Source organism: Equus przewalskii, chromosome 15 (genome assembly GCF_037783145.1).
Source record: "Equus przewalskii isolate Varuska chromosome 15, EquPr2, whole genome shotgun sequence".
Lineage (NCBI taxonomy): Eukaryota > Metazoa > Chordata > Mammalia > Perissodactyla > Equidae > Equus > Equus przewalskii.
Window position 1 is genome coordinate 21,727,468 of NC_091845.1, and position 25,193 is coordinate 21,752,660.

The 25,193-nt window shown below is 42.6% G+C and overlaps 1 protein-coding gene and 1 long non-coding RNA gene across 11 annotated transcripts in view; one reads left to right on the forward strand and one right to left on the reverse strand.

Annotated features, from left to right (window-relative positions):
• The window catches only part of MITF (melanocyte inducing transcription factor), a 210,084-nt gene extending 204,147 nt beyond the window's left edge, over positions 1 to 5,937 (reverse strand). For 2 of the 5 annotated variants that reach the window (XM_070576820.1, XM_070576819.1), the window contains exon 1: positions 5,026 to 5,818. In XM_070576820.1, the coding sequence (XP_070432921.1) occupies positions 5,026 to 5,474 (449 nt within the window). In that variant the 5' untranslated portion in view covers positions 5,475 to 5,818. Of the gene's footprint in view, positions 1 to 5,025 lie in introns of all 5 variants that reach the window. The other 3 variants (XM_008520119.2, XM_008520137.2, XM_070576825.1) reach the window with 3 other exon arrangements.
• LOC103550956 (uncharacterized) lies at positions 4,218 to 21,255 on the forward strand. 6 transcript variants are annotated; one of them, XR_544912.2, is made up of 4 exons: positions 4,338 to 4,457; positions 6,661 to 6,818; positions 20,687 to 20,800; positions 21,117 to 21,255. It is a non-coding gene; the product is annotated as an uncharacterized lncRNA (long non-coding RNA). The 6 variants fall into 6 exon arrangements; XR_011527416.1 differs by having other exon boundaries at positions 20,687 to 20,781; XR_544913.2 differs by lacking the exon at positions 4,338 to 4,457 and adding an exon at positions 5,390 to 5,524.
• The last annotated feature ends 3,938 nt before the right edge of the window (positions 21,256 to 25,193 follow it).

A 25,193-nucleotide genomic window follows, 5' to 3' on the forward strand; every position in this document is an offset into this window, starting at 1 on the left:
ATACTAGGATTTGATAGGTACAAGTTGAAAATGAATTTTTATGTATACGCTGATGCCACAACTGGTTTTTTTCACCAAGCATAAAGAAACTGTTATGGGTTGGATCAAAAATATAAAATCAAGAAATTTATCTGAACACTTCATTAGGAGGAAAGAAAAAAGAATTTACTAAAATTGGGGTGATTTTATTGCATAACAACACTAGCCTTAGAGAAGAAAGCCAGAGTCAACCAAATGCAAACACCTTCCAGAATGTCTGAACTCATCAGGCTAATAAAGGCTAAGAAAGAAAATAACAAGAACAACAGCTGCTAACTTTTACTGAGCACGTATTATATTGCAAGCACCACGCTAATACTTTTCCAAAGTCACTGTCACAGTCAATGTTCTTAAGACCTGTAGGAGGTGGGCCCCCATTTGCCAGAAGAGGAAACTGAAGTTGGAGGTCACTCAGCCTGCCCAAGGTCACCCAGCTAGTTAGGGACAGACAGTGATGCCAGAACAATGCTCTTCATCTCCACACTAGTGGTTCCCTGCAGAGTGAACAGACAGAAAAATCAAGAAAACTTGCAGAAACCAATAAAAGATTGAGAGTTTTGATTTGCCAAGAATGGATTATCATTTCATAAAACAAATGGTATTTTTAATAGGAATACAGGAGGGAAAATCTCAGCATAAATCCAAGAAATGGCAGTGGCTTGGTGTGCGTGAGAGTGTGCATGTGACATGACAATCTTTGTCTTTCTCAGTTCACCACAAACCTGTGAAAACTTCACACATCTCTCTATGAATCAGCTTTTGGGAACCACTGCTGTATCCTGTCCTGCCATTACAAACCTAATACTCATTTTCGTTCCCATTTCTAATTTGCAGGAAGTTAAATAACAGTCATGTAAAACATTACTAAAAATTCGAGCAGAGAAGAAACTGGAATTAGATTAAGCCAATTTTGAAGTCTGTCCAGGAAAAGGGCACCAGCAACTACAAAGCCACAGAATTTAGCACAGAGTAAACTAAACAAAAGGACGAGGGCTCTAAACGATGCTGCCATGTTTTAAAATGGTTTTTTTCCGGTCCCAAAGACCTAGAGAGAGTTCCTTCACTGCTGGGAGCTCATTCAACAGCTCCACATCTGTTTCCCTGACGTGACTGTGCCGACGTGTGAACTCTGGGTTCACCCTTGATATTTGGCACTTTTCCCCTGCACCCACCATTCAGAGCTCACTCCCAGGAAAACACACCAAGGTTTCAAAAACGTTATTGGGAGAATCAATCTGCAAACAATGCTTCACAGAACCTTTTCTGGTAGTGTGTGTCTTCCTACAACACAGTTGTGCCAGTCAATATAACCAAAAGGGGCTCGCATAATCTAAATTGAGCAGCTTCACATTCCTAAAGGCAAGGGAATCTGGGTTAGGAATAAAATATGTCTTTCCTCATGAAACACTTGCAGATGTGAGCTTAGCCCAAAGGAAGAATATACAACTCCTCTTTGGCAAGACCCTGGCGGATACCTATTTTTAAAGAAAGGCAATGTTGAATGCAAAAACCAAAACCAAAAACCTCAAGCTGAGGGGGGTATGAAGGGAGAAAGCAACACATATTTACATAACAAATCACTATTGTGCCAGGCATTGTTCTAGGTCAGTCACTCTGAAACAGGGGTGATTCTGCCCCCCATGGACATTTGAACATGTCTGGAGACATTTCTGGTTGCACAACTGGGGAAAGGGGGCTGCTGGCCTCTAGTAGGTAAAGGCCAGGGATGCTGCTAAACATCCTGCAATGCCCAGGTCAGTGCCCACAGCAAAGAATTATCCAGCCCAAAAAGTCAAGAGCACGAGGTTGAGAAACTGTCCTAGGCTCTGAGGACACAATAAACAAGGACCAGGCAGAAATCCTTGCTCCCTTGGAGCTTGCAGTCTTGTGTGGAGAAAGATATAATAAACCTAACATATTAGAAAATTATAGAGTAGGTTATATAATCTAAGCACTACAGAAAAGACAGAGCAGGGCAAGGAAGATGAGAGTTTGAAGGGACAACAATTGTAAATAGCATGGTCAGGGTGGGCTTGATGGAAGTCACATTTAAGGAAGACCTGAAGTTGGAGGGGGAGTGAGCACTGTGGCTCTCTGGGCAAAGGACCATCCAGGCAGAGGGACCAGCAAGTACAACATACAAAGGCCCTGAGGTGGAGGGTTCTGGAGTGTTCCAGGAACAGCAAGGAGATCAACCTGGCTGGAGCAGAGGGAGCTAGGAGAGTGGCAGCAAGAGAGAAAATCAGAGCTGACAGAGAGCTTGACCAGAGAGGCTGCCTTGTGCCATCTGAAGGATCTTGAGTTTTACTGAAACTAGGAGCCACTGGAGGGTTTTCAGTAGAGAAGGACATGATGTGACACGTTTTAACCCAGGGTTTCTCAACCTCAGCAGTGACAATTTGGGGCCAGATAATTCTTTGCTGTGGGGGCTGTCCTGTGCATTACAGAATGTTTAGCAAAGGCCAGGAGCAACGCCCTTCGGTTGTGACAACCAAAAATGTCTCCAGACATTGCCAAATGACCCCTCGGGGGCAAAATTGCTCCCTGATTGAGAACCAATTTTAACAGGAACATTGTGGCTGCTGCATTAAAAATCCATTAAAAAATGGTTAGGGTGGAAGGCAGGAGACCAGTTAAGAGACTACTGCAATAACCCAGGCGAGGCTGGTGGTGGCCTGGACCAAAGACGAGTTGGTGAGAAGTAGGAAGACTCTGGACATACTGTCAACTCGAAGATACAATCCAAGAACACAACTGATAGATGAAATGGCTACAGCAGCTGTAAGCTTTCAATTTCAACTTTTTCCATCCAAAACTTACAAGAAGGGAGGTGCCCCAGCCAAGACTTATGACAAAAAGCCATGAGGAGGCCCTGAACAATGGTGGCCCTTTTAAAGTCACACAACAGATGTCGATGACAATACGTGAGACAACTGTGGAAAACAGTATAGGGGAATTTTGCCAACCCCATACACTTATTCACAGATTTTATTTAACTGGTTTATTTCAAAAAGCATGTGTCTGCTCCACAGACAAGTTTGACAACAACTTTTTTAATTTAGCCTTTCTCTCCATACCGGTTCTGTCCTGCACCTGTCTCAGCTTCAAGGTGTGAAGCCACTGCTTCCCACGTACCTACATTTTTCCTTACACATTGCTAGCTAGCTACGGGGGACGTTCACCCTTGCAAGCAATTTTGTGCCGACTCTGAAAAAGAGCAGGCCCAAATCCTTCAACATGAGTTTCATGGCACTCGTTTAGGTTTTTCCAGATGGTATTTTCCTCACTCTCTTAAAGTCATTTAATTTATGTATCAGCTACCATCAAAAATGTTCCAAACAGTCCGGTTAATTCATTTCTTTCAGGACGACACACACACGCACACTCACTCCCTCATTCTGGTCATGTAAGCATTTGCTTATAGAAGCAAAAGCAGAGACTGCTCGGTAAAACACTGGTCCCTTCAGGCGAAGGCAGATAAAGCCCCAATGAGCATAACCAACAATACCCTTTACACAATATTACTCAAAACCCCCAACCCCCAACACACACAAGCTATGCTCACACACAAAACAGCCATTATGAAGAGAAATCACCAACTAAAGGCGAGTTTTATGCATCTAACTGCATAGGAGGTTTCCTTCCAATCTGGGTGAAGCATCAGCCAAGTGGCTGCTTCAGCAACCCCAAAGGTGGGTGTGCTGTTCCCAGATTTTCTTCCCCAACTTGGATTCAGTCTTGACACAGGCCTGAAGGAAACACGCTTTCAGTTGAAGCAAGTACCAGCCCCTGGCCCCCAGAAGCAAAGATCACACCGCCTGACTCCTGATTCAGCTGCCCCTCTTCATTCGCCCTGATTTCTGGACCCACTGCCCCTCTGCCGGCCAGGCCCATTCACCCAGGCCCTACCCACGGCCAGGGGCAGGCAGGAAGGTTGGAGATGGGTGCAGAAGCACTGCTGAGCCTTCCACTGACAGCCTTATCTTATCTCACAACTGAGAGGGGTGGAAATACATCCTTCTCTACTACTACAGCCTCAAATGACCATCTCCCTCTTAGTAAACATTGGGAATGTCCGGAGTGGCCACAGAACACAAAGGAAGATCCCCAACCCACTCCGAAAGATAAGTGGGAGTGAAGGTAACATAGGAAGTGGGCACTAGAGGTGGTGGGGCGCCAGACCCGCGAGTGTCTTCACTCCTTCCCCAAAAAGTTTTTGAAGTCCCCAGCGAACTAAACACGTGTCGCTGCCAAACAGGAGACACGCCCGAAACCCTCCAGTCCCAAAGCTTTTTCCCCTCCCGGGAAGGCCTGGATTTGAATGGGACGCCATCGCCCGGGGAGTTTAACCTGCACCAGGAGGCACGCCCACTCGCCGCCCCCGGCCCCGCCCGCGCCCGGGTGCAGCCCTCGCGAAGGTGAGAGGCGGGGCGCCGGGAAACCTCACCTGGAGGCGGCCAGGGGCGGGTTTTCCCAGAGGGATCGGACTCCTAAGAGGCGACAACAGACAAGCTAATCGCTTCCCTTGAACGTTGCGCCTCAATCCACCCCAAGCTCTCCCTCTCCAAGTGATCAGCCCGCTGGGATCTTCAGAAAAGGGGTTCACTAGAAACTCTTCTTTTCCTGCTTTCCACCGGGGCAGCGTCCCGGCTCGGCGCTGCTCCTCCCCACCTCCGCGCCGGGTCGCTCCCCAGCCCCCACCCGGTCTCAGCAGCTGGTATCCCAAACCGAGGGTCCCCTCGCCTGGGCGGGCCGTCCCGGGCTGCCCGCTGCGCCCCCGAAGCGCGCTTGGGCGGAGCCCTCCAGAGGCGCACCAGCCGGGCGGGCGCGGCCCCCAGCTGCGGGGGGCAGTTCGCCCTCTGCCCCGGGGCAAGGGCACGGGGTCCTTGTCCCAGAGCCCGGCCAACCGGCTTTCCACGCCCCAAGGTGCGAGGCGCGGGGTCCCCCGGCCGTCCGCCGCGCCTCCCTCCAGCTGTCACCACTCACCTGCTCTTCAGGGGTTGACTTTTGAGTTCGTAATAGGTTTTGGGCTCTTCGTGAAACTCCTCCCCGACTTCGAAATCCGGCACGATCCCCGATTCCGACTGCATGGCTCCCGCTTCCCGGCCTTCTACTGCTGGAAAGTGCGAACAGAGCCCGGGGGCGGAGGGAAGGTGGTCAGGCCTGGGTCCCCCGAGCGGTGCGCCCCCGCGCAGTGCCGAGCTTAGCCCCTCGCCCGCGCGCGGCCGCCAGCCCCAGCGCGGTGAGTTTACACTCGCACCCGGGCGGGAGGGGCCGGCGGCCGCGCGCTGCCTGGGATCTGTAGTTCGATCCGGGCGGGGCATTCCCGGCTCGCCGGGGGAGCAGCTCCTGCGAAAACTACAGCTCCCAGAAGGCCAGGCGGGGGTTGAAGCAACGTGGTGGACACCGCTAGTGCAACTCCTGTTCGGATTCATTGTCAATGTCAGCAGCTCCTCTCGCTCCTCTCTCCCCGCTTGCTTCAAGGGTATGGACTTGGCTATTTAATATTAATAAGAAGGACTCAGCCCTGCTCTCCTATCGTCACCCCTCCTCCCACCTCAGACATTTGCGAGGGCGCGCCAAGTCGTTATTTAAAAAAAAAAAAAAAACATAGTGCAGGGTTTTGGCACTAGAAAGTTTTAGCCTTCAAGGCTCCCTTAAAATAAAAGGACTTCCTATCAGCCTGCATGCTTCCCAGCGCTGCTGCGACATATCAGCTTGTCCTCGGATTGGAACACAGTGGAGGAACTTTCCTTCACTTTGTCATTAGAATATTATCGTAGAATGTTCTTGTGCGTTTCTTTTCTATAACTAACTCAGACTGGACTTGTAATATGTTATTCACCCAGCTGAGTGGCTCTTTCCCCTTTATCCAATTAGCCACTTCTAATCTAAAGCAGCGCATGAAAGGTTTGATGAATTTAAAAAGGCACAAAGTTACGAAACAGCGTCGTCACTGTCTGCTTTTAATTTCTCAGTTGGCCGGGAGTTCAAACGAGATTGTCCTAACATTTCAGGAGTGGAGTTGTGCGGTACATAAACTGTACAAGTGTCAACCTTTGCCTGAGCTTCTCGGCACTCACTTAGGTACCAAAATAACAGGCTCTGGTATGGCTCATTTGTACTTCCAGTCTTTCCCTCTGATTAGTTCCAGTAGGATGTGTTCCTTCTTTTAAAAGAGACTTGAGGCATTAGGGAGGCAGTAGAGAGTTAGAGGGTGGTGTTTAAAGTTACAAGACCCAGAGTTGAAATCCCGAGTCCTTCTCTAAAGCGCTGTGTAATCGTGAGCATGTCACTTGATTCCTAGAAGCCTCGATTTCCTCATCTCTAAAAGAAGAGATTGGCAAACCTGTTTTAGAAGATGTTGCAAGGTCAAATGCAAGAGAAAGTGATTTGTAATCTATAAAAAGGCTGCTCAATGGTCAGTCTTTTATTTATTAGATCTTGAAGATATTCCTTGCCGACAACTTTTCATCTATGAGTTTGTCCCTTCAGAAGTCATCAATTAAATGATCATCCTGGGAGAAAACTCTAAGGAGGTTGGGCTAATGATTGAGCATCACTCAGACATGGCCGTTAGCACTTTTTTCCTCACAATGAAACATTTTCGTTTCACATTAGGTCCATACCATGAAACTATGATGGAACCTGAACACTCCTGAGGCAAACAGGGATTTGTGCTCACGAATGTGGGATCCCACATTCCTCAATCAAAGGACTGCTGGAAATCAGACGTTAAAGGAAAGAAGTGTTACCTTCTGCCAGAAGGAAGAGGAAAGGTAAGACATGACAGGAACATTCAGTCTAGACTCCTAGTCTCATCTTAGTTCTCAATTGTAGGTGCTTGGAATATGGGAGGAGGGGTTGATCATCATCATAACTCGGGGGTATTACAGGCATTTAAGGGGTACGGGCCAGAGATGCTATGCAAGGACAGACTCGTTCAAATATCAGTGGTACCCCCATCTCTATGAACTCTAGAATCTGCATAATCTTTTGGTTTACCAGGAGCTTTTTAATCTGAGCAAAGCGATGGACCTTCTCCCAGAAAATATAGATATAAACAAGATTCTGTGCAAAATTTTCGCGTGTTGATCTTTAAAGGCTATCAAGTACTTCATGTTAGAACTGCAGTTGGTAACCTCTTTAGAAGTGTAATGAAACAGTCTATTTCATCATTCATTATATCAAACAGTGACCTGTTAGACCTAAAGGACCAAACTTGAAGGGGAAAAAACCATCAAGAAAGCTACGACCTCTGAACTTATCTCCAACTAAGGGCACCTTCCAGAGGTATCCCTAGGGTGCAGAGCTCTGCCATGAGGATGCCCTGAAGTACACACAGATAGCTCCTATTTTTTTCCCCTGCATTTTTTCTTCTGGTCTCATCCTACTCTTGCCTCAGGAAAACTTACATTACATATGGCAAGGTTATCAACTACAGTGCCATCAGCTACCCAGTGGGAGTGGATATGTGACCTAATCCTGACCAATCACTGGGCCCATTTCCTTAGCCACAGTGATTCCTTTACGGATGAATGCAGGTCCCTAACATGACTAGAAGTCTTCCTAGGGACTTTTCTGCAAGGGCTACTAGGGAAGACTGTCTGGTTTTTGGAAGCAAAGTGTCAGAAGGAAGGAAACCTAAAACTAACTATGTGTGGCCATATAACCAAGCTGATCAAAAACAAGACAGACTGAGATAAGATCAGCAGTCAAAGAGAAGCAGCAACAAGCAAAACTGAGAAGTAGAAAACTACCATAACATTGTTCCCGTTCCCTGTTCCAACCATACCTGAAGGCAGATATCCTTGGACTTTCCAAAAAGAAAATTTTTGGTTTTTGCTGGAACTCTTTGGTTTAGGCTTTTGTCGCTTGCAACCAAAAGTGATTTGAGTAATCATCCTAAGAACCTTCCACTCCTTTAAACAGGCAATTTTCTATGGACTGCCATACTGTTAATCCACGTAACAAAAAGTTGGCCCCCTGATAGATGGACTCTGTAATCCCTCTTCATTACTGAATTGAACCATAGGAGCAGATACCTCTTCTAAATAAAAGTAATAAAAGTCAAGAGCTCCACACATTTCAACCCAGGACTATGCCTATTAAAAGCACAAAAGCAATTGCTAAAAATTATAATTATTATCATTAATAATATGACCTATATTTAGGTAATAGTTTACTTTTTTACACATGCTTGTCACATGCACCTCTTTTTGAGCTCATAAAAATCCATCAAGGATAGATGGACAATGGTCCCATTTTAATATGCATTGAACATGGTCTAGTTATGAACATGGCGTTGTATTAGGTACCCAGACTACAAGAACGTATCTGACTTCCTTCCTGCCCTCAAGAGGCTCGCAGTCCAGGAGTTGAGTCAAGGCTTGTAACACAGTGAGAAACCACACATAAGTCAGCAAATGCTAAGCAGCAGATAATTGATGTATGCGTGTACTTTCATATCCATTTAGCTCAGCGACTATTTATGGAGCAACTAGTCTGTGCCAGCCACATTGTGTGCTAGATATGGGGGAAATAGCAGTGATGAGCCATGTATATTCCCTGCACTCAGGACATGGTCCCTGCCTTTTTAGGAATAGGAATGAAAATGATTTAATGGATAAATAGAGTGACAGAGAGGTACACGGTACAAATGTCTGAGAAAGGAGCAACGACTGAGGCCAGGGACAGGGATGAAGGATTCTTGGGGGAGATGTGACTAAGCTAATCTTCAAAAAAATTTTAAAAAAGAAAGGAAAAATCTAGGGTGTAAAATGTGAAAACTGAATCTAACCAAGCCCCTAGATCTAACTACTAATTGACAGAAAAAAAAAACGAGAGAGGAACAAGTTAATAATACCACAAAGATGCAATCAGACAAACCCAGAAATTGAGAAATTCTACGAGATATTGAGAAATTCTTCAAAAACTAAAGAGCATGAAATAAAGGGGAAGGAGGAACTGCTTAGATTTTTAAAGATTTAAGAGACGTTAGATATGTTAATTACATCTCAATTAAAAAATGAATTGAAAAAGACCTCTCACTCTTGTGTAGACTATCTGGAACCTAATTCAAACAAACCTTGTGAAAATTCATTTTGGAGAAAACTGGGAGAGTTTGAACATGGGCTAGAATTGGGTGATATTAAAGAATTATTTTATTGGGTGTGGTAGTGGTATTCTGCTTATCCTGTTTTGAGTTCCTATGTGTTAGTTAGACATACCTATAAAGTATTTACGGGTGAGATGATATGATGTCTGGGAGTTGCCATAAAATACTCCATCTCCTGTCTCTGTCCTCAGAAAAGTCTGGGAAAGGAAGGATGAAGCATGAATGATAAAATGTTGAAACTGGCTAATGTGTTATAGAAGTTTACTGTACTACTCTCTCTGCTTTTGTGTATATTTGAAAATTTCCGTGATGAAAAATAAAACAAAAAAAAGTGAGAGAGAAAAAGAGATACTATCATAATGCTTTGTTTTAAATGGGGTACAAGTTTTGATAAAACTAGATTAAAAGGCATGTTATTCAAGAGAGAAAATGGACGTGAGGAAGATATGGAAGCAGTGTTGCACACAGGACGTTTGGAGGAAAGACTCAACAGAAACTGACTGCAATTGATTCAAACAGAAAAGAACTTATTGACAGTGTACTGAGTAGCTACAGACCCTCAGGAAGGGCAGCAGAACTTGGCACAGAAGCTACACAAGTAGGAACAACTCCAAAATCTATGCAATAGAACTGGACTAGTGAAGGCACCACCAGCACCCCCTCTGTGTCACTAAACATCACAGCTTGCATCCCTGACACTGGACACTGGATGCTGTCCTTGGTTGAAATGCATGGAGCTATTGACTTGTATCACCTTTTTTTAGAAGCGGTATCTACTCCTAGGGCACAATTCATTAATGAAGAGGGGATCCCAGGGGCCATCTATTGGGTGCATAGATGATCGAGGTTTTGTGCCCAAACTCTAACAGCAAGGAACTCTAGCTACCCAAAGCCATTCAGTACCCTCTTTCTCTCACTATTGTGGAGACTTACAATAAAAACTATTTTGTAGTCTCCCTGGCAGCAATAAATTCAATTATGTTTACAGAAACCCACAAAGCTTCCCGTGCTCCTTTTTTTAAACATAATCTAATTTAATTTTTGTTTCTCTTATTTGAAATTATTCTAATAAGCACAGGATTGAACAACAATGAGGGTATTCAGTTACCTAAAAAGAAGGTGAAGGGCCGGCCCCATGGCCAAGTGGTTAGGTTCATGCGCTCTGCTTCAGTGGCCCAGGGTTTCGCCAGTTCAGATCCTGGGCACAGACATGGCACGGCTCATCAGGCCATGCTGAGGCGGCGTCCCACGTAGCACAACCAGAAGGACCTACAACTAGAATATACAACTATGTACTGGGGGGCATAGGGAAGAAGAAGGAGAAGGAGAAAAGAAGATTGGCAACAGATGTTAGCTCAGATGCCAAACTTTAAAAAAAAAATGAAGGTGAGACAGGCTCAGATGAAGAACAATGTAAATAACAGAAAAATAATAAGGGAAAAGGATGATGGGGTGGGAGAAGCAGCCGGTCAACAGGAAAGTTCTCTGCACCATCTTGCCAGCATATGTTCTTCCTATATGTACCAAGACAGTGGAATATATTCCCAGGCATGGGCCTGCCTCAAGAAAACAATGTAAGCAACCCAGACAAAGTTCAGACATGAAACATATCAAGTGGGAAGGTTATTAATTTTCAAGCCATGCATCTGCTTAGTGGCTGTGTAGCGTTCTTTAACTTTTTGGGTAGTAGATTTCTTTGAGAATCTGATGAAAGTTGTAGAGCTTTTTATCAGAAAAACGGGCATACTCAGAATGCCATTTGCATCTTCAGAGGTGTCACGGACCACCCTGTGATCATCTCTTGCTCCTCCAGGAGTCAATGGATCTTGGTCTTCTAAATATATTGTTCTTACAAGTGCTGTATAATGCAATTTTCTAGAGCACTGGAGAGGGGTAAAGGGAGGGGGGAAAATGCTATGTTGTGTAGACCAGGAGAGGAAAGTGGTGTGCTCTTCTCGGTGTGTTGTTCATGAACCATGTTCATCAGAATTACGTGGGGTGCCAACAAAAATGCAGATTTCCAAGCTCAGAACCAGAACTTCTAAATCAGAATATCCACGGCGTGGGGAATGAGAATCTGCATTTTTAGCAAGCTCCCCAGCTAGTTCTTATGCATGTGGAAATTTTAGAACCACTACTTTAAGGGACAATATCAAGCCAGGCTGAGAGGAAGCACACAAAAAGAAGGGTACCGAAATAATTAATAAATAATCCGATGCAAAATTTATGAAGCTTGGATCTGAATATAAGAGACAACATAGGGGGCTGGCCCCATAGCCAAGTGGTTAAGTTTGCTCGCTTTGCTTCGATAGCCCAGGGTTTCACCAGTTTGGATCCTGGGCAGAGACATGGCACTGCTCATCAAGCCATGCTGAGGTGGCATCCCACATGCCACAACTGAAATGACCCACAACTAAAAAAAATATGCAACTATGTACCGGGGTGCTTTGGGGAGAAAAAGGAAAAAAATAATAAAATCTTTAAAAAAAAAAAAAGAGACAACGTAAAGGGATTAGGAAGGAGCTGGCTGTGATCTGGAGGGTGATTTAAATGACCAAAGAACATGAAATCAACAATTCAAAGATTTATGCATCCCCATGTTCATTGCAGCATTATTCACAATAGGCAAGACGTGGAAGCAACCCAAGTGCCCATTAGCAGACGAATGGATAAAGAAGATGTTGTGTGTATATATATATATAACAGAATACTACTCAGCCATAAAAAAGACAAAATCATGCCATTTGCGATAACATGGATGGACCTTGAGGGTATTATGCTAAGTGAAATAAGCCAGACAGAGAAAGACAAATACCTTATTATTTCACTCATCTGTGGAAGATAAACAAACACATAGATAAAGAGAACAGATTGGTGGTTACCAGAGGGGAAGGGGGTGTGGGAAGGGTGAAAGAGGTAAAAGGGCACATATGCATGGTGATGGATAAAAGCCAGTCTGTTGGTGGTGAACACGACGCAGTCTATACAGAAACTGAAATATAATAATGTACACCTGAAATTTGCACAATGATATAAGCCAATATCACCTCAATAAAAAAAAATCTAGTAAAAAATAAACAAATAAATAAATAACTTTAGGAATAAAAATCTGATGAGTCTCAAGAAAAGTTGATTGCAGGGGAGCAATTGAAGAATCAGCAGGGTTAAGAGTTGAGCAGGGGGTTTGAGGATGGTCTTACATTGTTCAAAGCTATTAAAGAAAAACCTATTCTGACATGTTAAAGAATGGTAAGGCCAACTTTATTCAGGGGGACCATTGCGATAGGTATAGGAACTACTGCAATGGGGTCTTACAATAGAGGAGAGAAATTGGGCTGAACTCTGAATATAACAAGGAAAAGTTGAAGATTTATAGCCAAGAAGCAGAATATGGGTAGGGAGCAGGAAGGGATGGAAGGTGGTCAGTGGGTAAAAAATTACTGAAGGAGTACTGTAATTCTTTGCCACCCTGACCTAACAGGATTCTTGCCGAAGGTAGGCTAGGGTAATCAGATATTACCTAGGGGATGGTGGAGGATGAGGAAGGTGGTCAGATATGGAGGGTGGGGGATGCTGGCTAAACCGACTTGACAGGCTTTTTGCTAAAACTGGGCATTGCAGATAGAAGTGCAAAAGTCAAGGCCTAGTTGGGAAGAGGATTCAGAGGAGATTGACTAAAGTTTGGTCAAGGAGAGACTCAAAGCAAAGAAGTACCTTTTGTAGCACATGAACCCCAAAGGCAGGGCAGTGGCAGCAGGTGGCTGTCATTCCACAGCTACCAAGGCAATGAAGGACGAGTGGTTTGACCCTGTGTGGACTTTGTGACTCCAAACCCAATGCAGAGCCATCGGCGAAGGTGATGGTTTTCATTCTTGTTCCACGGTATCTGAGGTCAGAGGAATTGGAGTAAGAAAGAAAACACAAACCAGTCCGTGAGATAGTATAGCAAAAAGAAGGAATATACACTCCAAAGTGGGCATTCCAGCTTCTCTGTCTTCTTCTAAACAGCTACCAAAGTGAGATTACTGGCTTTTATGTAAAATATTTAAAATAGATGTATCTTCTTCTTAGAGCAGTAATAACATTTGTTATTTAAAAATTAGAAAATGTAGATAAGTAAAAGGAAAAAAATTTTTGAATACTCATAATATATTCACACCTAAATATGTCGTTCTCTCTCTCTGCATATATATATATATCTCAAGAAATATTCAAAAAGAGATCATACTGAATATACTGCTTTGTCATCTGCTTTTCCCGTTCATGTATTATGAGTAGCTTTCCTTGTCTACAACACCATTTTAATGTTTCAAAATATACTTTCCATTATATAAATTTACTAAAATTTATTTTTTTCATCTCTGCGCTGTTGGACCTTTAGATTGTTTTCAGTTTTTCAGTATTGTAGGTAAAGATAATTTCACTACTATCCTGCTAGCTAAGTTTTTGCCCCATCCACAATAATTGCCTAGAAATTAAATTGCCAGGCCAAATAGCATGCATGTTTTTGAAATTTTGCCAATTGGGATCTTTCTAGGACACAAACTTCATCTTGTCTTTTCCCTATGTTGAACCCTTTTGGGATCCCCATTGCTACGGAGTAAAGACCAGGATCTTTAACGGTGGATACCCAGCTCTCCACATTCTGCATCCTCATATCTCTTTCCACCTCCTCTCAGATCGCTCCCTGACTTCCATGTTAAGTTGGTCCAGTAACCTCCAAATTGCTTGAGGCTCCTGGAATATGTCAGGCTGTTTCTCCCTGCCTGAAGTGCTTTTCTCTTCCTCTTTTGCCCAACACACTTCTGTACCCTTAAAGACTTAGCTCAAGTGTTACCTTCTCCAGGAAGCCTTACTTGACCCTTCCAACCTTCACCAGGTCCCCAGATTGGTTTAGTGTCCCCACACCTGAGTTCCCCAAACAGACTATCTGTAATATACTGTATTGTAATTATCTGCTTGCCTTTGTATACACATCTACCACCATCCCCACCACCCCTACCCCCACTACCATCACCACCACACACACACCCCCAACACACCTCTATCTTTGCCCAGACTGTGAGCTCCTTGAGGGCTGGGACCATGCCTACAATAGATATTTAATAACTGTCTGTTGAATGAATGAATGAATTAGCCATCAAGTAAACGAAAATATGTTTTCTAGCAAATTCACGTTCTTCCTTTCTGTAATGATAATGAAAATGAAAATGAGATTTTTGCTAGGTTTTCTGCAGTGTCCATTTGTACATTAGGCAAATATTGATTGAAAAAATACCTTCTCCATCTATCTATAGGATAGGGCTCTGTCCTAGTCTGAATTGTTTTATCAGAACAGAATTTAGCCTGTGTCCCAGTGGCATCGCTGATAAGGAGGCTGAGATCTCTTCATTAGAACAACGAGCTAACATGTTCAGACTTGCTAGTGGGTGATTTGGAGAAAAATCATGCTGGAAAATAACTGAATGAATTATATTTAGCACTTATTAAAGGAACTAAAATCAGGCACCGAAATAAACCAAGATGCACACACATTTCCTGTCGTGAAGGTTACGGGGGTAAACCTCAAGGGGTTTGATGTTCCCATCCATGTTAACACAAAAAGTTGTCAGAAAATTTTAAAAGACAAGGACGTGTTTGTCAGATTACAGATGGAAATATATTCATCTTTGTTCCCCCCTAGAACCCAGTAGGAGTAGGGACTCAATGTACGACTGTTGAATTGATTTGCCAAAGTGATATGCTAAAATATCAAGCCTTAAGGGTCAAAGTTCAGCTAGAAAAAGAGGAAACTTCTGGCCACCTCAGAGAAGTGAAGAAGGGGAGGTCTCCAGGGACTTACCTCTTGGAGATGAATTAGAGTGGACATCAGCGAATGGTCAGAGAACCGTAAAGGAATTAATACTGCAAAGCACATAGACCATAAACCAGTGCTTGACACAAGATATGCTCCATACAAGATTTTTGTAAAATAGTTATCTTTATTTTTTTTTATTGATTTAAAAAATATCGGTTTAGTACTTACTTTGTGCCAATTCCATACTGAGAAAGATTAACTGATCCAGCTTAGGGATTTAAAAATTTGTTCAATGTAGGCAAAAATAAAGAGAGTTAAAATGTACACCAATGGGGACCGGCCTGGTGGCGCAGCAGTTAGGTTCGCACGTTCGGCTTCTCGGGGGCCCGGGGTTCGCCTGTTCCGATTCCAGGTATGGACACGGCACTGCTTGGCAAAAGCCATGCTGTGGTAGGCCTCCCACGTATAAAATAGAGGAAGATGGGCATGGATGTTAGCTCAGGGCCAGTCTTCCTCAGCAAAAAGAGGAGGATTGGCAGTAGTTAGATTAGGGCTAATTTTCCTCAAAAAAAAAAAAAAATGTATACCAATAGCCTGACCTCCCTTTCTGCGTCAGAAGAGCACACTGGCTGGGCTTCAAACTCTGGCTCCACCACTTATTGTCTGTGTGACCTTCGGCAAAAATTCTAAATCCCTCTAATTCAATTTCCTTCTTTATAAAAATGGGGTAATAGACCCACATTGGTTGTTGTGAGGATCAAGTAAGGAAACAGTGTAAAGCACTTTGCTTTATATCGTCTGGAACTCAGAAGGACTGTTGGCTAATGTCATATTATTATTAGTATTAATGTCGCCTTTATTGTTGTTCCTCTTTTGACCGTACTTTAAATTAGCCTGTAGGAATCCATTGATCTATGTTTGAGGCATAAAAGAGAAAAGGACACTTTCTGTTTCTCTTATTAATTCTCTTTTGGTTTAATTTTTTTTAAAAGAACCTTTTCTTGCAATTATGATATATAATACACTGCAGAAAAGTGCACAACATAAATGTATTCTCTTACAAATAATGATCCTTGTCCACTCACACTTTCTTCCTTCCAAGAGGTAACCACTTTTGTGGTAATCATTTCCTTTTTCTATAATTTTAACACGTATGTATGCCTCCCTAAGCAATATAGTTTATTTTTGCCTATTTTCGGACTTTAGATAAATGATATTATGGTAGCCAGCTCCAAGATGGCCCCCAATGATCCTGTTCTCCTGGCGGTCTCTTCCTACACTGAATCAGGGCTGGTCTGTGTGACCAACTTGTAAGGCTGTCATGAAAGTTTATTGTCGTTTCTGCCTCATTCTCTCAGATTGTTCACTCTGAGGGGAGCCTGAGGAAACTCAAGCAGTCCTGTGAAGAGGCCCAGGTGACAGGAACTGAGGCCTCCCACCAACAGCCAGCACCAACTTGCCTGTCTTGGGACTGAGCCATCTCAGAAGTGGATCCCCCAGCCCAAGTCAAGCTTTCAGATAACTGTCCACAATAAGGCATTTGATGGCAACCTCATAAGCAACTCTGAGCCAGAATTGTTCCAAGCCACTCCCACAGAAACCCTGAGCAATAATAAATGATTTCTGTTGCATTTACCAAGAAACCTTGGAGTAATTTTTTATGCAACAATAGATAAGTAATCAGGAATTATATTGTATGAATTCTTTTGTATCTTGACTCTATTACTCAACAGGTTTGAAAAATTCATCTATGTTCCTGTGTGCAGCTTTAGTTTATTTATTTTTAGTACTGTCTAGCATCCCATTGTACAGATACATTTTGGCTTGATTTTTATAAACATTTCTGTCTGTAGGGAAAATTATTCCCCTATGGGGCTTGAGAAGGGGTGCTTGTTGATTTGGGAGCAGGCCTCTGCAAATGTGGGAGGGGAGGATAAACAGCATTTGACAGCTTTGAGGCCATATTTACCATTAGTATTTTAATAATCCAAACATCTTGAATAATAAAAAATAAGTTTCTGGAATGACACTTGCCTCTTTTCACTGTCAACCTAGTCACCCTAAGTGACAACCTTCCTAGTCCTTCCTGTTGCCTCAAATAGTCACTGGACTTCTCTGCCCCTCAAATAGAGACTAGAAGAGAAGATTGGGTGGAGACATACACTCTCTCCGGGGATATGTTTCCCCTACTGACGATGAAACCAAAGCAAACATGCTGGCTGCCCAGAAGTCCTGCTTTCTTAGCATTAAAGCTGTTCAGTCAAGCAGGAATCCTGAGCACCTTCAGTCCACAGCCAGCTGGACAGCTCAGCAACTTGCACGCTGCCACTGCTTCAGGAGGACATACAGGTTCACTAAGAAACCGGACTGCAAATCAGTTACCTGGTGAAAAATTAAGAATAAGGATTCCAGTTCTAGGCATCTTTACTACAGAAACAGTCTCACAAAGGTGTGAAGATGCATATACAAGAATTTTCATTGCCATTATTTTTTATTATTTTGGAAAACTGGGTCCGTGGCAGGGGGCTATAGATAAATTATGATACATCCTTACAGCAGAATTCTATGCAAGTGTTAAAAACAACAATTCTGAGCACTATAAGCAGACATAGAAAAATGTCCAAAATAAATTTTACATGAAAAAAATGCAGAGGCTGACGCAGTTCACACACTCTGCTTCAGCGGCCTGGGGTTCGCTGTTTGGATCCTGGGCACAGACCTACACACCGCTCATCAAGCTGTGCTGAGGCAGCGTCCCACATAGAAGGACTGGAAGGACCTACAACTAGGATATACAACTATGTACTGGGGCTTTGGGGAGAAAAAAAAAGAGGAAGATTGGCAACAGATGTTAGCTCAGGGCCAATCTTCCTCACCAAAAAAAAAAAAAAAAGATAAAAAAAGAAAAAATATTACATTGCAAACAATGTAAGTGAATTCTGTTTTCATTTAGGAAACAAACTGTGTGTGTGTGTATATGTGTGTAGTGGTGTATATAGATTAAACCATTAACAGCTATTATTGAGACTGAAGGAGGAATTATAAAGAAATTTCACTTTGAAAGATCACACAGTTTTGCAATGTTCTATTTTGTTACAACATATACATATAGTTTTTGAAAGCAAGGGGAAAAATGGGGATTTTTTAATTTGCCATTTGGATCAATGATAAGAATGGCAATGAGTATGATGAGAAAAAAATGATAAATTATAGATGTAATCCTTAAAATTCTTTGTAGTGCTTGATATATGACCTTCTTTTATCCACTCTTCGCACTTGTTTCTACCATTAATCAAAGAGCTGTGAAAACCAGACAGCATAAAAAAACTGAACAGTAAGTGACTAAAGCATATATTTCCTTCATCACTGTTTATTCTTCTCTTAAAAAATTTCATGAGTAATATATGTTAATTTTAGAAGAATTGGAAATACTACAATAAACAAAAAGAAAAAAATTGTCTCTAATTGACCCACCAGAGAGAAATGCTTTCAGTATTTTCCTGGACAACCACCCAAATTTATTCCTAATGTTACTACACATACACACACACACACACACAAACACACACACACACAATGTTCTCTTCTTCTGTAACCAATTTTTCTTTACATAATATATTTTGAATAGCTTTTCATGTTAAAAATATACTCATCATCATGATTAAGTCTACAGAGTATTCCACATCAAGAGTATATAAAGTGAGTATGAACCACTCCTGGATTTATAGGTAAGCTTTTACAAAACATTTATGAGAAATTGTATGCAAAATGTATGTACATTTTTCTAGAGAGGGAGCCCATATCTCTCCTCAGATTCTCTGAGGATTAAGTAATAATTAAAGAAGGAAAAAAGAGTTGAGTCGCTGGATGATATGGCTGTGGAAGAGATGGCGTGGCTTACCTAACTATTATGTAACCCATCCCTTCTTGAACATCTTGTTTGTTTCCAATTCTCACTGTTATAAACGGTGCCACAAGTAAATTTAGGAGATTTCAATACGGAGTTTTCAATTTAGCTGTTAAGAAAAACGTGAAAGGCACGAAGTACTGTGATCTCATTGAGTCTCCAAATGTTGAAAAAATGGATGAATGTGCAGCAGTTCAACCATCTGTCCCAAAGGCGTTCTCTTAGAGGCATCAAAGAAGAGATCAGAAGCCCGTGGACACTGAAATCCCACCAGCTCAATTAAACAAAGCCTGTCATTGGCTGCCAAACCTAAGACACTGATAGGCAAAAGAAAGGTAGAAAATTGAGAAAATTCATAATAGAAAGTAAGAGAGAGAGAGGACAGAATGAGGAAAAAGGAAGAAATTAGGGCAGTGAACATCTGGTTTTGATTGAGTCAGCCTTCCTTCCTTCTTTCCTCCTTCTCCTCAGGGCACCTCCCTTTGCCTTTGGGGAACTGCCTCACCTCCATCGCAGGTGGTATTGGTACAGCTATCCAGCAACAGTACCCAACTCCCTCTGGTCAGAGGAGTCAACTGCTGACCCAAGCTAGACCAATAACCTTCTCTCTCCCAGAAAGCGAAGTCTCCTACAGAGAAACCCTAGGAGGGAAGGCTGTTGGAGCTGAGTCATCCAACAGCAGCCCCCTGCAAAATCAACCCAGGAGTTCCTGCTACAGAGATCCACCGAGGACCCCTGGTTCCTGCCCTCCCCCAGACCTGATTATTCCCGTTTTCCTTCTGATGCCTGGCTACACAATATTCTTCCAATTAATTCCTTCTTCTTGCTTCAGTTAGTGAGAGCCAGTGTCTGTTTTTTGCAACAGTAACAAAATAAATCTTAATACAGTTAGAATTAGACCCACTGGTACAGTGAGAACATACAGCCCACCTCTTGATTTTTGTAGTTGAAACAAAAGCAAAAGCACACACAGGCCCAAGAATGCTAAGATATCTGGCTAAGGACTCACAACTATTAGCGACAGAAGCAGAATCAGACAAAGATCTCTCCTCAATAAAACATAATCTTAAGGGCAGAAACGCTGTCATGTTTCATGGTGAGTCCACAGTGAGGGCCACAGCAGAAGTGTTCAATAAATGATTGTTGTTAACGTTTTGTCGTTGTGGTGGTTGTTTCCTGACTTAAAGACAAGCAGAGGTGTCCAAGATATGCTGTTAAATAAAAAAGCAGGTTGCAAAATACTGTGTATTGTGTGATCCTGCTTTGGCAATTTTGAAATGTACTGTGATATTCATAATTGCACTATCTAGAAAATGATCTGGAATTATCTTCCCCACCCTACCTGTTAAGAGTAGTTATCTCTGGCAGGAGAAGAAATGGACAAATTTTTTGTATGTTTCAGTGTTATTTGAATTTTTTGCAACTTAGATCATTTTTGTGATTAGAAAGTAATTATTTAAATTCAGGAATGGGAAGGAGGGAAAGAAAGAGAGAACAAAGGATGAAAAAGGTATAAAGATAAGAAGGAAGGGAGTAAAAAGAAGGAAATGGAAAGGGATGAGGAGTCAGAAGGGCAATGACACCCCTGGTGATACTGTGCCGTGGACTCCTTATTACAGTAATTAGTAGGACTATTCACCAGTATTCCATTTTCCTCCTTCCAAGCACATGGTAAGATTGAATTTCCCACACTCTTGAAGTTAGACCTCACTTTGTGTCTTGCTTTGGCCAACGAAACGTGAATGGAAGCAATGCATGCCACATTCAGGCAGAAGCCTTTAAGAGTCAGTATGTGATTTCTCACATTCTCTTCCCTTGTCTACAGCAATCACTGAGTGGAGACTTCCTTATGACCTGGTCCCTGAGTGAGGATGGCAGGAACATAGCCACCCTTCAACCCGTGATGGACATGGAGCATAAGTGAGAAATAAACCTTTATGTAAGCCACTGAGAGTTAGGGATACAGTGTGCATTTTTGTAATCTCAGCATACCAACTCTACCGTAGGGTATATCTACCCCAGGGCTGGAGGATACAGCATTGTCTCATAAGATCTCTGTTATGAACTGATGTTTGTATGCCCCCCCCCCCGTTTCGTATGTAGATGCCCTAACCCCATGGGTTGTATGTTTGCAGATGGGGCTTTTGGGAGGTAATTAAGTTTAGATGAAGTTATGAGTGTGTGGGCCTCATGATGGAATTGGTCCCCTTATGAGAAGATACCAGAGAGCTCTCTCTTCATCTCTCTCCACCAAGTGAGGACACAGTGAGAAGGTGGCCATCTGCAAGCTACAAAGAGAATCCTCATCAGAATCCAACCATGCTGGCACCCAGATCTTGGACTTCGCAGCCTCCAGAACTAGGAGAAATAAATTTTTGTTGTTTAAGCCACCAAGTCCATGCTATTTTTTTATGGCAGCCTGAGCAGACTAATACAATCTCCTACAGAAAGTTAAGCTGTGTCAATGTTATCTGAAGAGCTCAGGACAATTTCTCCAGCATTGTTCGTGCTACTCTTTCTTTCACCCCATGCACCGCGACCACCTCTGCCCCATTATGTTGAGCCCATACAATTCTATTAGAAGTTACTTGACTATTTCATGATGCTAATGATACTACAGCTACATTTTTCACTCTCTTTTCTATGCAAGTGACCCTTATTTTCTCCAAGAAGCCTTCTTGGACTATCTCAATCACCCACATACAAGTCTAATCTAGACCTCCTTCCTAAGGGGTCTAGTCCCACTCAAGGCTTGTCACTTTGCATATTGTTTTTGGTTTTGTTTGGTTGGTTGATTTGGGGGTGGTTTTTTATTTTCAGTTTAAATTTTATTTTAATTTTGGGATAATTATAGATTTACAGAAAAGTTGCAAGGATAGTACAGAGAACTTCCATACCCCACTCACCCAGCTTCCCCTGTGTTAACATAGCCGTGGTACATTTGTCAAAACTAAGAAATCAACATAGGTACAATACAATTAATTAAACCGTAGACTTCATTCAGATTTCACCAGTTTTCTCCTTTTTTTGTTCCAGGATCTAATCTAGGATGCCCCATTGCACTTATTCATCAAGTATCTTTAATCTCTTATGCTCTGTGACAGTTTCAAAGTCTTTTTTTTTTTAATGACCTTAAAACTTTTGAAGAGTCTTTGTCAGTTATTTTGTAGAATGTCACTAAGTTTGGGTTTTGTCTGCCTTTGTCTCAGAACTAATCTGGGATCATGAGTTTGGGAGAAGAATACCACAAGGCGAGATACCCTTCTCATCACATCATATCAGGAGTATATAATATCAGTATGACTGATCACCGGTGATGTTAAACCTTGATTGTTGGTTACCTGGTATCTGCCGTATTTCTCTACTATATAGTCACTAGTTTTCCCTTTCAATGTTTTTTCTTTGAAAGAGTCACTAAGTCTGGCACACATTCAAGAGGAGGAGAACTAAGCTCCTTCATCCTCTTGGGTGTTCTCTCTCTCTCTCTCTCTGTCTCAGCTCTGGGGGGAGTCAGCTGCCATGTCATGTAAGCAACCCAGTGGAGAGGGTGATATGGCAATGAACAGAAACCTCCTGCCAACAGCCACATAGTGAGTTTGGAAGCGCATTCTCCAGCCCCAGCCGACATCTTGACTGCACACTCATGAGAGACCCTGAGCCACAAATACCCAGCTGACCTGGTCCCAGATTCCTGATTATCAGAAACTGTGTGAGCTAATAAATGTTGGACATTTTAAGCTGATATCTTTTGGATAATTTGTTGTACAGCAATAGGTAATGAATTCACTAGGCAATAATTTCACCTCTTTTTCTTTGGCTTTTCTCTCCAAATCTGCTTTGTTCTTTCCTCTCTTCACATGTAATTCCTTTTGAATTTTGTGCCCTTGGCTGAAATTGCTACTTATGTCCTCCCAGGTAACATCTCCTTGGTTCAAGGCACCAGACCACCCTGAGTAGCAGTCTCTCAGTTGTAAATTCTAAGGAGAGAGAAAATTAATGGCCTTGAATGGGTCATGTAACTGACCACTCTGGTCCAATTAATGTGGATGAAGTCAAGCTGTATAAACATAGCTGCCTAAGAGCCAATCCTCTCTGTGTATGGAGAGGGGCAATTCTTAGAGGTAGAGGGTTAACATGGGCCAGGTAGACACCCTACCAGTATCCAACTCTACATACCTGACATACTCAAAGGAGAAAAAGATGAGGCATGAGTTTCCCACTGGACTCCATATTCAGGAACTGATGGTGAGATGGGAAGTGTGGAGAGTTGGGGGCTCTCACCAGGATCTTCCAAAACAGGCTACACCTACATCCATATGGCTGTAATGACTCCACCTATAAATGGCAGGAAGGATAATATTTTTACAAACAAGGGGTGACCTCAGAGACAAATGTGTGAAATGCAGCAAGTTATGTTACAAACAATACAGTTCACGGCTATGTAATTCCAGTCTCCGCAGAGATTGAGGGATATTTTCAGCCTAAGATCCAGTAGGTCCTTTATTTGTTTGTCGGTAAGGTGATAGCTCTTGCCAGGATTGGTTTAAAAATAAATACACCGTGAGTGAACTTGAGGCAAAGCATGAACAAAGGAACAAGTGTCAGGATGAGTTAATAGTAGGCTCAGGAGGAGTTCCCTTAGGGCTTCCAGATGTTGAAGAAGTCTGGCTCACTTTACTAATTGGTGTCCAGCAATAGCAGGATGTTAATGGCCAGTCTTGTTGAGATCTACCTCTCTGCCATGAGGAATCGAATGGCAAAACCTGTGTCACACCGTAACATTCTACAAGTTGATACAATTTCTGACACTGCACAGATGAACTAAAATTAGCTTTTACAATGTAAGAACAACTTTGGATTTTCAATAGCTTTGATATTTTAATCAAGATGCAATTAAAACACACACATGCAGTATCATATATCAGAGTGAATGGGAAGGTAGTAAAACAACACATAAAATATTTTCCAAAATTCAGAATCCATCACCAAGATAGGTCATGTGCAAACATTTATTTCAATGCTATTTAAAATATCCTTGAGATTAAGAATGCAAAAAGAATCCCTTTCAAGTGCAAAGTTATCTGGTTCAGTTCACGGCTAGCCTCCTGCTAATCATTCCCTCCAGATCCGGGAGAGAGGGCTGATCACATTGATAATCAAGATTTGCTAAAACAAAATCAAAAAAGAAAATCTTCTGAGTCATCAGGTTGTAGCTGGAAAACATTAGACGAGAGCTTCAGAGTTCTATGAGTTTAAAAATATCCTTTTTACTTTCAAGCATGTTCTCTTGAATTTGACTATGGAATTTCAGTGCTCCCCTTCTCATAGCTCTTTTCTTTAGAGAGAGAATCACACCCCAAACAGGGGCAATAATACATCTCTATCACCGGAATACTCCTTTACCATCTACAGAGAGTAAACACCCAGGGCATGCCATAGATGACACTGAGCAGCTTATATGCTTGGGCCTTGGCTCCTCATGTGCCATTTTGCTCTCAGCTCCATTCCTCAGGGAACTACTTTCCTCAGGCTCTGTTGCCCCCTGGCTTTCGGGTGGTTCAGCCAGTGGGAGGCATTAGTGCAAGACTGAAGGACAAGAGGAGGGCAGAAGCTGGAGTACTTCTCCATTCTCTGCTTCACAGGGTACCTCTGATGTGGCTTATCTCCTTTGTCGCTCCCTTTCTGAAGGATAACCTCTCTCTTCCTGATCCCAGTTCCCACCTACAGCCTATTATGATTCCAGATTCCAGCGGATGGCCCCAAATCCTGGGCTTTGGTAACTTACACCCTTTCTCTCTCCAGTCCTAGGGCTGGTACTAGCTTCCCTCTATTGCTAATCTCATGTCCTCTGTTTCACTTTCAGCTCTTTCATCACCTGTGTAACCAATTCCCTATATTAAATCCTCTCTGTTTGAGATACCTAGAATAATTGCAGTTTTCTCATCTAGACCCTGAATGATACAGGGATACAAAACCAACACACGCACATTCAGAAGTCAAAAGTAACAAAATTATATGATTAAGTGAGTAAATTGGATAGTGCAAGAAGTGTTTACAGAAGGCAGAAGTCAGAGAAGCCTAGAAATTGAGCTTTCCTATAGTTTATCATGGTTCCCAGTTTGACCTTTCTTCTACATCTTGACCTTTTAGCTTCAGTTTCTCTAAGTAATTGTCTTTTCCTCTTAGTGATATCCAGTCAAAGCTCTTTCTTTTTTTTTTGAGGAAGATTAGACCTGAGCTAACTGCTTCCAATCCTCCTCTTTTTTGCTGAGGAAGGCTGGCCCTGAGCTAACATCCATGCCCATCTTCCTCTACTTTCTATGTAGGACACC